Genomic DNA, 14529 nt, shown 5'->3' with positions numbered 1-14529 from the left:
CAATTTCTATATTGCCCTTCCATAAATGGCTGAGGGCGGTTTACACAGAGAAATAATAAATAAATTAGATGGATCCCTGTCCCCAGAGGGCTCACAATCTTGAAAGTAACATCAGATAGACACCAGTAACAGTCACTGGAGGCACTGTGCTGGGGGTGGACAGGGCCACTTACTCTCCCCCTGCTAAATAAAGAGAATCACCATGTTATCATGTCTAGGGGATATCCCCAAAGGCTGTTTCTGTTGCTTGTGGGAAGCTGCTATCCGGTAATGTCTCATGGTTGACTCTTCTTCTCCTTCAGAAGCAGTTGCCTTCGTTCTTCACCAGAACCAAATTTAGACTTTTGACGGTGAATTCCCCATTTTCCAGCTTCTGCCTACTCTATATAGGAAACCACACATCAGAGAATGCCCCCCCCCACAAACCTCAGTATGTAGGCATCATTTCTATATATGCATACATTCTCTGCTGTTTTGTCAACATGTAACTCTCTGTGGGTCTGGTCTAGGGCGCAGAATCTGCATTTCAGAGGAAGTTAGATGGGCTTCCTTCCTTCTTTATCTGATTTTCTTACTGCAGAAATAGAGAAGCTGGCATACCTTGGAACTTTAGAGAAGAAGAGGAATTACTCAAATTTTATAGAAAACTGGTCAGAATCAGCCGATTATTAAATAAGAACATAAGAACAGTCCAGCTGGATCAGGCCCAGAGCCTATCTAGTCCAGCATCATGTTTCACACAGTGGCCCACCAGATGCCTCTGGGGAGCCCACAGGCAAGAGCAGAGGGCATGCAGAGGTGCACCTAGGTAATTTTGGAGCCTGGACCTAAAGGCCTTTGGAGCCCCTCTACCCCCAAACACAGTATTTGTAATAAATTTTTAATGTGACCACATCACCTGGGACAGACTAAAAAGGATTTGGAGGGCCCCAGGGGGTGTGGGGGTCCTGGACTTCGGCCCAGATGTCCAGGGGTAAGAGCGTCTCTGAGGGCATGCCCTCTCTCCTACTGTTGCTCCCCTGCAACTGGTATTGAGAGGCATCATCCCTCTGAAGCTAGAGGTGGCCCACAGCCAATGGAACAGACTAGTAGCCATTGATAGACCTGTCCTCCATGAATTTGTCTAAGCCCCTTTTAAAGCCATCCAAGCTGGTGGCTATCACCACATCCCATGGCAAGGAATTCCATTGATTAATTATGACTATATCCATCAGGACTAGGAGCTCTTGAAAGATCACATGTAATTTTCATGAGCTGGCACTCATAGGAAGCTTCCATATACTGAATCAGACCATTGGTCCATCTAGCTCAGCATTGTCTACCCAGACTGGCAGCGGCTTCTCCAAGCTTGCAGGCAGGAGTCTCTCTCAGCCCTATCTTAGAGATGCTGCCAGGGAGGGAACTTGGAACCTTCTGCTCTTCCCAGAACAGCTTCATCCCTGCCCTGAGGGGAATATCTTGCAGTGCTCACACATCAAGTCTCCCATTCATCTGCAACCAGGGCAGACCCTGCTTAGCTATGGAGACAAGTCATGCTTGCTACCACAAGACCAGCTCTCCTCTCCTAGTCAGGTAGAATGGCCAGCCTGCAGGCAGCATGGTTCTGAGGTGAGGCAGGAGAGAGAAGAGCCACCCATGACCCGAGTTTCTACCAGAAAGCAGAGGTATCTGCACCTCCTCTGGTGCCCCCTTAGCTCCTTAGGACAAGCTGCTACTGCCTCTGTTATGTTACTCTTTTCTTCTTTTTATGTTTCTTTTAGATTGTGAGCCCTTTGGGGACATTGGACCATTTTATTTGGGTATTATTTATTTTTCTTGGTAAACCGCTTTGTGAACTTTGGTTGAAGAGCGGTATATAAATATTTGTAGGAGTAGTAGCAGAAGACTGGGGAATGGGGGCGGTTGCACCACTGCTTGTGCATTTATGGGGAAAGCTTGGAATAAACCCTGCACCCCCAGAAGGTGGAATAGAAACCATCATTTGAAGAAGCAGAAACAGTTGCTAGAGTTTAAAAAAAAAATTACTAGAAAAAATTCTGTACCCCGCCCTATTCTTTCCTGTTCTTTTCCGCTTTTTTGCCCCCAGGGTGCCTTCACATTTCTAGGCCTAACTATGGCTATTTTTCACATTTTAAACAAGTTGCTTCCCTGGGGACATCTCTCTGCCTTAAAGTCTCTGAGGAACTGAAAATTCAGCAGCCTGTCTTGTGGTATTTCACCTACTTCTGTTTTTACCAGTATTTCAACAAGAAGCAGAATAGGGTTTATTTCTAGAATACTCGTGCGGGAGGCCATTTCTCCAGAAGCCATTTTGTATTCCGCCCAGGGACATTTGTGTAGTAACATCTGTTGAGAGTATAGAACCACTGGCCATTCCAGAGCTCCTCATAGTCACATATGTGGCTCCCCTAAGGAAGCTGTGTATGAATATTGTACTATATTACTATCTGGCTTCCTTACAGCATTACATGCCTGAGTTAAAAACAAACAAACCCCAATACTGTAACCAGAATGCTCTGCTTGTGTTTAACTCAGGGCTTTTTAGCCTTAAAAAAAAAAACAGGTTTACTCTTTCTGCCTCAAAGATTCAGTTCAGGTACCCCATATAAGCAGCCAAGAATTGTGGTACCCCATAAAAGCAGACAGATAGTCTTACACCCTGCAATAACAAATTTTTCAAAGTTGGTGGCAGGGCTGGATTATCCATTGGGCACAAGAAACATGGTGCCTATGGCCTACAAAGCTCCCAAGGGCCTACGAAAAAGTTTTCGCTGCCCCCCCCCGCCCCCCAAATCTCAGATGACTCAAAAAATGAGAAAAGAAAATAGCTAAATCAAACTTAATGGGTAATTGTCTCCCTCACTCTGGGGGGCTGCCAGAGAGAGGGATGAACACGGGCCCCCTCTCCCCTAGTTACGCCCCTGACTGACTACCAATATCCTTCCTAGTGAAATAAAAAAGTGCTGCATATATATATATATATATATATATATATATATATATATATATATTCTCTAAGATGTACCTGTGGCTAATCCTGTGTGTGGCAGGTCTCGTGAGAGTTCGCGAGCAGAAGCCCCATGGTGATTGGGTAGTAGAGATTCCATATGCAAATAGGGGGAGGAGCCTGTGAGAGCAGAAGCACTATGGTGATTGGGCAGTGGAGATATATACAGACTGGGAGGAGGAGCCTGTGGCACCATGGTGATTGGGCAATGGGGATTCTATATGCAGATAGGGAGGAGGAGCCTGTGATGGTTAAGGTCAGTTGGAATGCAACTGTTACTGGTTGGAATTTATGTTCTTGACTGTAGAGGAGAGGAATCTATATATATAAAAGGATAGTAGGCAGGGGTCTGCAAAGAGAGGGGTTGTGAAAGAGGAAAGAGCCCCTTTAGGAGAAGAGGGTTGCTGTTGTGTGAATTAGATGAGGAAACAAGATGAACAAGATCTGTTAACTCAAGAAGAGAGAGACAGAGAGAGAGAAGGGTGGGGAAGAAAGACAGAGGGGAAGAGCGAGTGGAGGAGAGAGAAAGAGAGAAAAAGAAGGGAGGAGAAGAGAAAGAAGGAGGGCAAAAGACGGGCCCGAGCCTGTCAGTAGCCTGAGGGGAATGAATGACCGTGGCAGTGCCTAGTGGCAGCAAGGAAGGGCCCAGCCAGTTGGGGCTATGGAGGCCATTGGTGGAGGGGAACAAGTGGCCATGGAGGAAGGGCCCAGTCAACCACTGCTGCTGCTGCTCCTGAGGAGAGGAGCAGGAGCAGAGCTCGGGTGAGGGTGGGGAGGTCTCTGGGGACAGGGGGCTGCAGCTTGGCCAATAGGTGCCAGAGACGCTGCAGCCGCGAGCAAGAGGAGTGAGGGGGGTAGAGGAGTGACCAAGAGGAGTGAGGGGGATGGAAGGAACGGGATGGAGGAGGAGGAGCAGGAGTGCAGCTCAGGTGAGGGTGGGGAGCTCTCTGAAGTGAGGGGGGCTGTGGCAGGGGGTGAGGGGAGCAATCAAGTACTAGCGAGCAGGTGCTTTGTGTGGGTTAAGCTGGTTACTTATAAAGCTCTCAGTGACTTGGGTCCAGGGTACTTAAGAGAACGCCTTCTCTGTCATGAACACTGCCACCCATTATCGTCTGGAGAGATCCAGTTAGGCTTGCCAGCGGCTCGTTTGGTGGCGACACAGGACTGGGCCTTCTCTGTGGCTGCCCCGAGGTTTTGGAATATGCTCCCTGTCAAAATAAGAGGATCTCTGTTTGCTTTTAGGAAGACCCTCAAGACACATTTGTTCTCTCAGGCTTCTAACTGAGATTAATTTTAAACCATTCATTTTTATCCCATGAAATTGTTTTGACATGTTTTATTCTGTGAAATGTCTTTAATGGTTTGTACTCTGTTTTATATTTGTTGTGTTTTAAATTGTGTACATTGCCTAGAGGTACATATACCAGGCGGTATATAAATATGATAAATAAATAAATAAATATTAGGGGACCCATACATTGTATAGAATGCAAATATTTATCTATACACCTATCTTGGCAGCCTTTGATTATGAGAGTGTCTAGAGCCTACAAAGTAGGGTTGCCATGTCCCCCAGGATAGCCCCCGGATTTTGGCTCCTCCACCTGGCTGCTAAATCCCACCTGGATTTTCATGGATTTCAAATGCGCTGTCCAGATTGCCTGGATTTTACTCTGGATCCAATCACATGGGAGGGCAGAGATGGAGGGAAGAGCCTACAAATCTGTCAAATAAATAAATAAATAAAATGCAAATTGGTTCCTGCATAATCTTTTTAGATTGTGAGCCCTTTGGGGACAGGGATCCATTTTGATTATCTTTTTTGTTTGTTTGTTTGTTTGTTATTCCTCTGTGTGAACCGCCCTGAGCCATTTTTGGAAGGGCAGTATAGAAATCAAATGAATGAATGAATGAATGAATGAATGCAGATTTGGCCATGTGGATTTTGGAAGCTTGAATATGGCAACCCTACTACAAAGACTTTAATTTGCCCCTGGTTGGTGGGAAATTAAATGCAAGCTAAGTGAATCTGCCCCAGAATCAGGCAGAAACAAACAAACAAAATGAAACCAAAGACCAAAACAAGCAAAAACCCGTAACTCTACACTGTAGCTTCCTTCCTATTCCTGTCATCTGGAGCCTCGGGGTCAGGGCTCCAAATCATACCTCTAACCTGGCCCCGCCTCTCCCTCCGCCTTTCCACGTGACTGGCTGGCTGTGTGCTCAGGCTCACCCCTCCCTCAGCCTGATTGACAGGTTCTGCAGTAAGGGCAATGACGATATTGAGCATCAGCCAGCATTTCCCTAGCTGCCGAGCCTGTCAATCAGGCTGAGAGGGGGTGGGCTGAGCCTGAGCACCTAGCCAGCCAATCACATGGAGAGGAGGAGGGAGGGATGCTGTCTGATATTCCTCTCCCTCCCCTCCTGGAGAGGCAGCCAATAGTGTAGCATGCAGTCAGAAAGGAGGGAGGGTTTTGTGTACCCTGTGCAGTCCCCATGAGACTTCAGATTACCCTGGTTGAAAACCCATGGTTTAGTGAGTCTACAGTTCAAGATGCTGCTTTAGTATGGACTGGTGGTTAGAAGATCCTCTTTAAGGTGGGTCATTGAGCATAAAGACTATCTATCCATCCATCCATCCATCCATCTATCTATGGGAGGAGAATTCGTCCTGTGGTAGCAAGCATGAATTGTCTCCTTTGGTAAGCAGGGTCTGCCCTGGTTTGCATTTGGATGGGAGACTATGTATGATCACAGTAAGATCTTTCCCTTAAGGGATGGAACCACTCTGGGAAGAGCACCTGCTTGCTTGCTTGCATGCAGAAGGTTCCAAGTTCTCTCCTTGGCATCTCCCGATAGGGCTGAGAAAGATTCCTGCCTGTAACTTTGGAGAAGCCACTGCCAGTCTGGGTAGACAGTACTGAGCTAGATGGACCAATGGTCTGACTCAGTAGAAGGCAGCTTCCTGTGTTCCTATCTATCTGTTAGAATGTGGTCAGTCCAGGAGGCCGATGTTCATGTTTTGAAATTCAGTCAGCCGTGAGGTCAGGCTGTTTCCTTTTGGGTAGAAAGCTAGTCCTGTCTCTTTGGGCTCATGCTTCCTCCCCAACGCTCATTTTGAATCTCTGTAGTGATAATAGGAACTGAACGAAGCAAATACCAGAAAGAGCTCATCAGTCTCCAGTACTCTCTCTCTCCTCGCAAGGAAGTTGGTCTTCTAGGAGGGTTGCCTCTGGACCGTCCAACTTCGTAGAGCAGGTAAGTGGGGAGCTGTTGGTGGGTAGGATCGGAAGAAGCTGAACAGAAGTGAAAAGGCAGGACATGTAAATAAAATCTGGCAATTTTATACCATCCTCAAGGCAGAGGGGACTGGGGAAGCCACAGGGCAAGCCAGACGTTCCTCTGTTTGACATCAAGTGTCAGAGAAGCCCTGCTCCAGGCCTGCACAACATAATGCCCCAGGGCTGGATTGAGGTGCAAAATGCAACTGGGTCCCTGGGGGGACATATCATGCCCTTAGAATATGAGTGAATCACGTGCCTTCTCTTTATTTGACAGAACAGTGCCCCAAAGACCACCTCATCACCCTTCCCACAGAAGTCCCCCCCCCCACCCACACACACTCCCTTTTGTATTATTTCAGAGCAGGCTGGAGGAGTGGAAAGTAGATGATTCCAAAAATAGCACTTCTGCTACTGAAATGATGTTGCTGAGGGACCTGCTCAGGAAGGATTGGCCCATGCTAGTGTTATGGTCTTCTAGGCAGACATTTGGACGTAAAGAGGCCTGTATTAGGAAACCAGATTTGAGTCAGGAACTAAATATGCATATTTGTCATGCAATTTACCATCCAGCCACACAGCACCCCCCTACCCCCGCCAATGTTTACATCACCTCTGCAGCTAAGCCCACACAAATCCCTCTAAACGGAAGCCTGTGGTGGCAAATGTGAACTTCTTTTCTCCTTTTCCTGTCTACCTTTCACTTGCTGCACATCAGCGGCACTGTCCGTTTAGAACTGCTTGGACAGATGGGGATTTCCTCAAGAAACCCGAGCGACTGATACGTAGAGGGGGCTAAGCATCTGGATCGCAGCAGTGCAACCTACCACACAAAGCATCAGCCTGTAGGATTTAAATGTGCAACGTAGACAGAGAGGAGAGCTGGTCTTGTGGTCTCAAGCATGACTTGTCCCCTTAGCTAAGCAGGGTCTGCCCTGGTTGCATATGAATGGGAGACTAGAAGTGTGAGGGGGGCCATGAGCACCTTCCTCAGGCAGTGGAATATGGAAAGTCCCCCCCCCCCAACAAATGATTAGTTCTCACCTTTCTTCATTATGGGACTCAAGGCAACACATGTGGCATTCCCAGGTGTTCTGCTCTCATCGAGGTGCTGACCAGTCTCGGTCTTGCTTCGCTTCAGGAAGAGGGATGCATCATGTCCCCTCACACCCATGAGGCTTTTTGTTTATGATGTGCTGAAACTTTATAGATGGTTATTTTAATTGGTTTTATATGACTTAAGGTTTTGATTGTTGTGTTTTAATGGGTAAACTGCCCAGAGATTGTATATGGGGCGGTATATAAATGCAACCAACCAATCAACCAACCAACCAACCAACCAACCAACCAATAAATACAGGGTCACCTTGCATTGATGTGTGAAAATCAGCAGAATATAAACTGTTCTGAATGAATGAAACGAATGGGAAGCCTTGCTGTCAGCCTTCTGTTTTTTGCTGGGGACCAGGGGAAGAAGAGACATTGTTACACGGTGTGGAATCCAAGCCGTTTACTTTGTCAGGCAAAAAGGGATAAGGGTCTAGTGGTTGGCACCAGGAAGGTCAACCTGAGCCTCTCTACCTGTTGTTGGCCTGCAATTTCCATCACTACCTGCCGCCATGTGGCATGGGATCATGGGAGCTATAGTCCAACACGTCAGCTGGGGAGCCTCAGGTTGGCCTCTCCTGGATCAGTCTGCCGGTGAGAGCACCTCATTTTCCTGGTCCGTTCACCAGTTGTAGGGGCCCAAACTGACACCATGAGTGTGGTGATTGTGGTGAGAAGGTGAGATTTCGTGCAGTCCTATGGGGAAAATATCTCCCTCTTCTCAGCCTCGTTGCATAACTTGTTCTCTGACACTTCTGCTTTTTGGGTTCCTGTATATTACAATTGCCCTTCTGCTTTGAGCTCGATTTTCCTTGTGGTTCAGACCACGGGCAGCCCGGGCAGAGGACAGAGTCGTACCCAAGGTTCCTCTTTTGCTGCAGGATAAGTAAGTAGGCTTGGGGTGAGCAAGAAGGGTCGAGTGCTCGGCCCTGATAGGACAGAGAAAAGGTCAGTAACTGTAGACCACAGAAGAGAAACTGAAGAGGGGGTGGAAAAGTCACATTCACTGGAGCTTCTCTCTGCTAGGAAGGCCATCGTGAACGTCTTGTTCTCCTTGCTGATTAAGCTGTGCGTTCCCCCTATAACTGGGACGCTACACCACACCTGAAGCTGAACCCCCAGACAAACGCCAAGAGCGGTTTTTGCTTTCATGGAACTGCAATTGAACCCACGCCTAAGATCTCCGGGTTGCTTTGAGCCTGACCGATAACCAAAATCGTAACCACCAAAATCGTTGCAGCCACTGCTGAAGAAGACGCAGCTCCGTAAGGAGAAGCGCGAGAGGTTCTATCTGCGGGCAGTGGAGGCGTGGGGGGAGGGCGGGGAAGAGGGGCTGAAGGGGTAAAGCACAGTTATGGGTAGGCGAGCTGTGTCCCACATATTACATTTCTGAAATGGGGGGCAGTGGGGAGGGGACAAGATGCTTTGGGGGGGTGCCTGCCCTCTGTGCGCCCCACCCTTGCTTGAAGGGTTTGTTTGTTTATTTATATCTTTGTAAACTGCTTTGGGAACTTTTGTGGGAAAGCAGTGTATAAATATCCATCGTAGTTGTAAGGTGGTTAAGAAAGGGTCCCTCTCTCTCTTTTGCTCTCCTCCAACTTTTGGGAGGTGGGCAAAACGGGCCATATTTCCCAGTGGGGGTGTCAGTAGGGGGTGGCGCATAGGGCACAGGCCCCCCCAGGAAATTGCTCAGAGCCCCGTATCCCATCAGCCTCCTCCCTGACCCCTTCCAGAAAGGAAATGCAGCAGCGGAGGCACCTGCACAGAGCATGGGGGAGAATTCCCGGTTTCACCTAGCGCTCTCCTGTTTTGTTTACACCTTCATGGGTGTTGTGTTGCAATAGTGGAGACTTTTAAAAAATGTTATGTGATTCATCTTGGGGTATGATTGAGTTTCATTATCAAACGGGCATCTGTGGGCCCAGGGACCAGATCTTTTAAGTACCTAGCCACATCCCTGTTTTGCAGTCAACTTGTTGGCGAAGAGATGGACAGGGGAAGGCAAAAGGGTGCTGAGTACAGATAACACTGAGCTAAGTGGACCAAGAGACTTGCTCAATTCAGACATTATGCTGTACGAGTGTACAGATGTCTGTACACTCGTACATGTGTTTGTTTGTTTGTGTGAATGACTGTACCTGGGTTCATGTTAAAAGTGAACCTGGATACAGGCCCTTCGAACGCATGGTATAGATAGGAAGTGTATTTCTATACCTGCGTCCAACCTAACATGTGAATGACTGTGCTGGTGTACACGGCACACTCATTGTATGAGTGTCGAACATAATGTGTGAATGGACTTATTGGCTTAGGGTGGCTTCATATGATTGGCATGAAGTCCAGATCCCAGGGAGTATGCCCCCACAGTGGGCATTTCATTGAAATCTGCCAAAATCTGGTTCCCAAGCCTTCCACCCAACATTCAACTGACATTTTCTGCCCATTTTGTACCTGATAGTTGAAGCTGGGTGGTGAAGGTTGGGCAGATGTCAGCTGGGAGGCTTGGGAACTTAACTTTGGCAACTTAAGATAGGATTTCAGACCCACCACATCAGGTGTGTGAAACTGGCCTTAGTCCCAGGAGGGCTGGTTCTGCCTCCGATCCCCTGCATGGGTTTTCCCATTTGATTATATACAGCAGTTGTGTGAGGGCATGATTTCATGTGTGGATACAGAATCTGGGTCAGGCTTGAATGCTCCCTTCTCCAGCACTGCCTTCTCTATCTAATTTGGGGACTCCTGCAGTTACTAGTAATGCAGAAAGACACAGACAAACACACACACACACACACACACACACACACACACACACACACACACACATTTAGGCACTTTGGATGAGCTGTGTCTGACTCTCACATATTAGATTTTTGAAAACAGAAATGGGGGGCAGGTGGGAGCAAGCTGTCTGAGGGGGTGCTTGCCCTACTTCCCTCCACACCTTGGGGGCCACCCTTGAGTGGTGTGGCTCATTTTCCAGCCAGAAATGTCAGTTAAGTTCAGATTAAGGTCTTGAAAAAATCCCCAGTTTTCCCTGTGGGGCAAGCAGCAACTGGGGTGGGGGTGAGGGGGTGGTGGTCAGGGAAAAGGCATGGAGAGGAAGAGTGAAAGATCCCTAACCACCACCCCTTGCTGCTGTGAGGAAATGTTCAGGTTCTTGTGGTTCCATTTTGAAGACCAATATTGGTAGACTCCATTTTGGCTCCATGTTGGGAGACTCCATTGCAGATCTCCCACATAAAGAGATTTTTGGGGACTTGTCTGGGCCTTTGGTCAAGAAAGGCCCATCCATGAATGTGATGATGCCTACCTGGAATCATTTGTCTACATTCCTCACCTCATGGCCAAGCTAAGCTATACACTGATTACATGATCTGGGCCCGCAGAGTTTGCTTTTTTCCGTGTAAACAGCAACTGTGTGGGGGCCTAGGGTTGCCCACCCTCTGGGATTGGCTGGGAGTCTCCAGGTGACAATGGAAAGGAATCCTGGAGATGTTGATGGCTTGGTACGGTGAAAAAAATACTGGAATAAAAATCTTCAGGAATAGCTTCTGTCCAAGTTGGCAACCCTCCGTGCAGTTTTGATCTGGATCCAGATCACAGGGGGAGGGGGGTTTCTAAATCATCAGGGTTATCCTTAGAGAACCCTGGCAGGGTACCGGTCCTGGGGCAAATCAGCCAGTACAGGCTCCCCCTTGCCACTAATTTTAATGGGGCTTAAAAGAGTGGGGCCTTCTTGCCCTGCCCTAAGGACGGTTCCCCCATACACCACTGATCTGGATTACCCCACCCCACACAGCTGTTCTTTGCCATAGAAGGCTACATAGAACCCACTGGGAGCCACGTGACTGATATTTACATTTAGAAAGCCAACACTCAGGCCCCATTCACAATCTGCCTATGGTCTAGTTTAGCCCCAAGTAAAAGTGAAACAAGAGCTGAGATTGGTCTGTCAGTTTCGGTTTCGGTTTGCATCAGCTGCCAATCAAATGCCTCTGCAAGTTCACCGAAAGGGCTCCTCTCCCGAAGAGGATCGTGGCAGGATTTCACATGCCTTGGGGACATCTACTACTACTGTAACTTACTGTGGCAAGGTGCTTTTGGAAAGTGTCCAGAAACTTCAGTTCTTGCAAAAAAGAAAAAAGAAAAGATAAAAGAGAGAGAAAGGTTATTGATGGAGAATCTGTTTTTGAGTGGAAGACCAGAATTGCACGATCATCACTGGCTCCTCATTTGTTTCCAGGCCCAATTTCAAGTGCTGTGGTTTTAAAAATTTATTTATTGTTAAATTTATATACCGCCTTTCATTAAAAACAATCCCAAGGCAGTTTACAAAAGTTAAAAAACATATAATAAAAATGACAGTTAAAAGTATTAAGCTAAATATATGAAAAGAAATCTGATTTAAAATATATAATATACAAACACAAAAACTGTACATGTTTCTGATCTCTAAAGCCCGAAATCAGGAGTTCCCAACCTGTCGTACTCCAGATGTTGCTGAACTACAACTCCCATAATCCCTACCTACGATTTATTGTGGCTGGTGATGATGGAACCATTTACTGCAAGGTCAGGATGGCGACAGAAGGTGCCGTTCGTACAGCCAATGGCATTGTTCAGCGTCGCTCCTGACGATTCACAGTTACTGCGCGTGATGTGCATCCTAAAAAACAGCACTTTGGTGCAGTGCTCAGCAGGGCTTAACTTTAGGCACTTCCTGCCACAGTAAAGCCACCCATCTGGGAAAGCTCCAAGATGGCACCCTGCCAACTGGAGATCACGGGGTGGGGTGGGGGGAGTTTAGTTTACATGAAAGCATAAGTGCCCCAGGAATCTCTAGATTCCTGCAGAGCTGGCATTAGATCCATCACTGTGAACCTGCCCAATGCATTTTGTGTCTGCTCCTGATCTCACACTGCTTCTCTCCCAGCTCCAGACGTCCTGTCCCAGAAAGAAAACCCCAGGATGCCAATGGACAGAATGACCTGGCAGGTTGCAGGACCCATCGGGAAGATTGTACCCTCCTCTGTGGCGAGAGTGACAGTTCTGCTCTTTGCCCTTTGCTGCAAAAGTAGGTGTGACGATGTACAGATACTTACTGAGCAGATTCTGGATATAACTGTTTCTGTGTTATTTGGGGCTGGGGTCAAAGCTCAGTGGAAGGGCATCTTGCTTTTCCGGCAGAATTTCCCAGGTCTAATCCCTGGAAAGACCCTCCTCCGAAACCTGCACAGCCATACTAGGCAGCATAGACGGCTGTAGCATTGAGCTAGATCGACCAGCCCTCTGGTGGCCAGTAAGGCAGTTTCACATGCTCGTCATGAGAGGCTTCAACAACTAGAGCAGATCTTCTGGATGCAAAAGAAGGTCACAGGTTCAGTCTTTGGCCGCATCTCCAGGCAGGAGAGGGGGAGGCTGGCTGCTGCCATTCGGGCAAGGGGGGTGGGGTGGGGGGCAGCAGCCCCTCCTGCTTTGACACTCCAACAGTGAGGAGGAGGAAGAGCTACTGTTGCCCTGTATCCTGGCACCTCCTGTTCACAAGGGGGGAGATGAAAGGAACTGTCCTGCTTCCTATTTCTGCGTCCCCCTCCCTCCCCTTTCAGAGAAATTTGGGGGACAGGGTGGAGGCCCTATACCAGGGTCCCCCACAAATCTGGCAACACCCTTGGCTGAGGCTCTGGGGATGCAGACGACCAATCCCCAGGCACGGAAGTCAGGGCTACGTCCTGAGTGTGGAAGGTGTGTGGATGGCAGGGCAGGCAGTGCCAACCCGACTGATTTAGGCAGGAGCCACATACTAACTAATGCCTGCCTGCCTGCCTGCTTTCCTTCCTTCCTTCCTTCCTTCCTTCCTTCCTTCCTTCCTTCCTTCCTTCCTTCCATAGGTATGCAGAGCCTGGGAGTACCAGGTTATGTACTGACAGCACCTGCCACGGTCTCTGTGCAGCGAGGTCTCTGTGTCTCCATTCCCTGCAACTTCACTTATAATGAGCAACACCACACCAGCTCTGGGCAACTACGTGGCTATTGGTTTAAATATACTACAACAGAACAGTACTATACACGGCCCTATAGCAGCAAACAACATGGTCTTCTTGTAGCCACCAATGATGACAACGGGATCATTGATACATCTGCTTGGAAGCGCTTCAAGTTAACAGGAGATCCAGCACAAGGCAGCTGCTCCTTCAGCATCAGTGATGCCCAACAGAATGACCAGGGGCGATACTTCTTTAGAATAGTTGCAGGAGGGAGATTAAAATACAATTATCAGGAGAATCCTGATGGAACATCTGCTTTCCTCCGAGTTGATGTCACAGGCAAGACGTTTTCTCTTCATTTATTTACTTACGTATTTGATGATAAAGTAGTCAATAGGTCGACAGGAATGTTTATCCCCTGACTGCAGTGCTCTCTTTCATGCAGTAATTTATTTTTATTTAACACATTTCTATACTGCCCCAAACATAAGTCCCTGGGCAGTTCACAACCTAAAAACACAAAACAGCAATTAAAACATTGTTGGGGTGGGGAAAGTCCTGGGACTCTCAGCTCCTTGGACTCTGGCTTGAATCAGAATGTTCTGCATCTACTGCTTTAAAATAGACAAAGTATCTAGATCTGATGTTCCTGAGAGAAACACTTGGAAATAATAATAATAATAATAATAATAATAATAATAATAATAATTCAATTTCTATACAATTTCTATTACGTGAGCAATTTTTACAATACAAATCTAAGCTAGCAAGTGGGTCCATTTCATGAAGGACACTTTCTTGGACCACTCTGTATTCCCTCGGTGTTTTCATATCTGAAAAATCAGAAACAAAATGGGCACAAATTGGCTCTAGCTCACTTAATTCAGCCATTTGGAGGCGACTAGTCTGCAGTTAGATTCCGTATAAAGCCCCTTGTTCACATTGGGACAAGCCTTCCTTCCAGTTTCTGAGACCTTCAATGCAGTCAACAGTAGGGTCTCATTAGCCCGGACAAATGCTTAGTACTCCATTAATGCTTCACTTGGCAATCATCTGCTGCTAGAGCATTTATGTGTATTACGAAGCAGTGGAGTTAACCAGGGGCAAAGTGAGGGGAACAGGGGTACATTTTCACCCCGCCCCATCTCTG

General features: G+C 47.5%; 1 protein-coding gene across 6 annotated transcripts in view; it reads left to right on the top strand.

The window, feature by feature from the left end:
• LOC128332764 (sialic acid-binding Ig-like lectin 8) overlaps positions 1-14529 on the top strand; it is a 28516-nt gene that overhangs the window by 1800 nt on the left and 12187 nt on the right. For 3 of the 6 annotated variants that reach the window (XM_053267464.1, XM_053267465.1, XM_053267459.1), the window contains exons 2-4: positions 6139-6265; positions 12329-12469; positions 13284-13718. In XM_053267464.1, the coding sequence (XP_053123439.1) occupies positions 12364-12469; positions 13284-13718 (541 nt within the window). In that variant the 5' untranslated portion in view covers positions 6139-6265; positions 12329-12363. Of the gene's footprint in view, positions 1-1602; positions 1665-6138; positions 6266-8219; positions 8282-12328; positions 12470-13283; positions 13719-14529 lie in introns of those variants that run through there. The other 3 variants (XM_053267461.1, XM_053267463.1, XM_053267462.1) reach the window with 3 other exon arrangements.

This window comes from Hemicordylus capensis, chromosome 7 (genome assembly GCF_027244095.1).
Source record: "Hemicordylus capensis ecotype Gifberg chromosome 7, rHemCap1.1.pri, whole genome shotgun sequence".
Classification (NCBI taxonomy): domain Eukaryota; kingdom Metazoa; phylum Chordata; class Lepidosauria; order Squamata; family Cordylidae; genus Hemicordylus; species Hemicordylus capensis.
The sequence above is the reverse complement of the archived record's forward strand: the minus strand, read 5'-3'. Positions and strand labels throughout refer to the sequence as shown.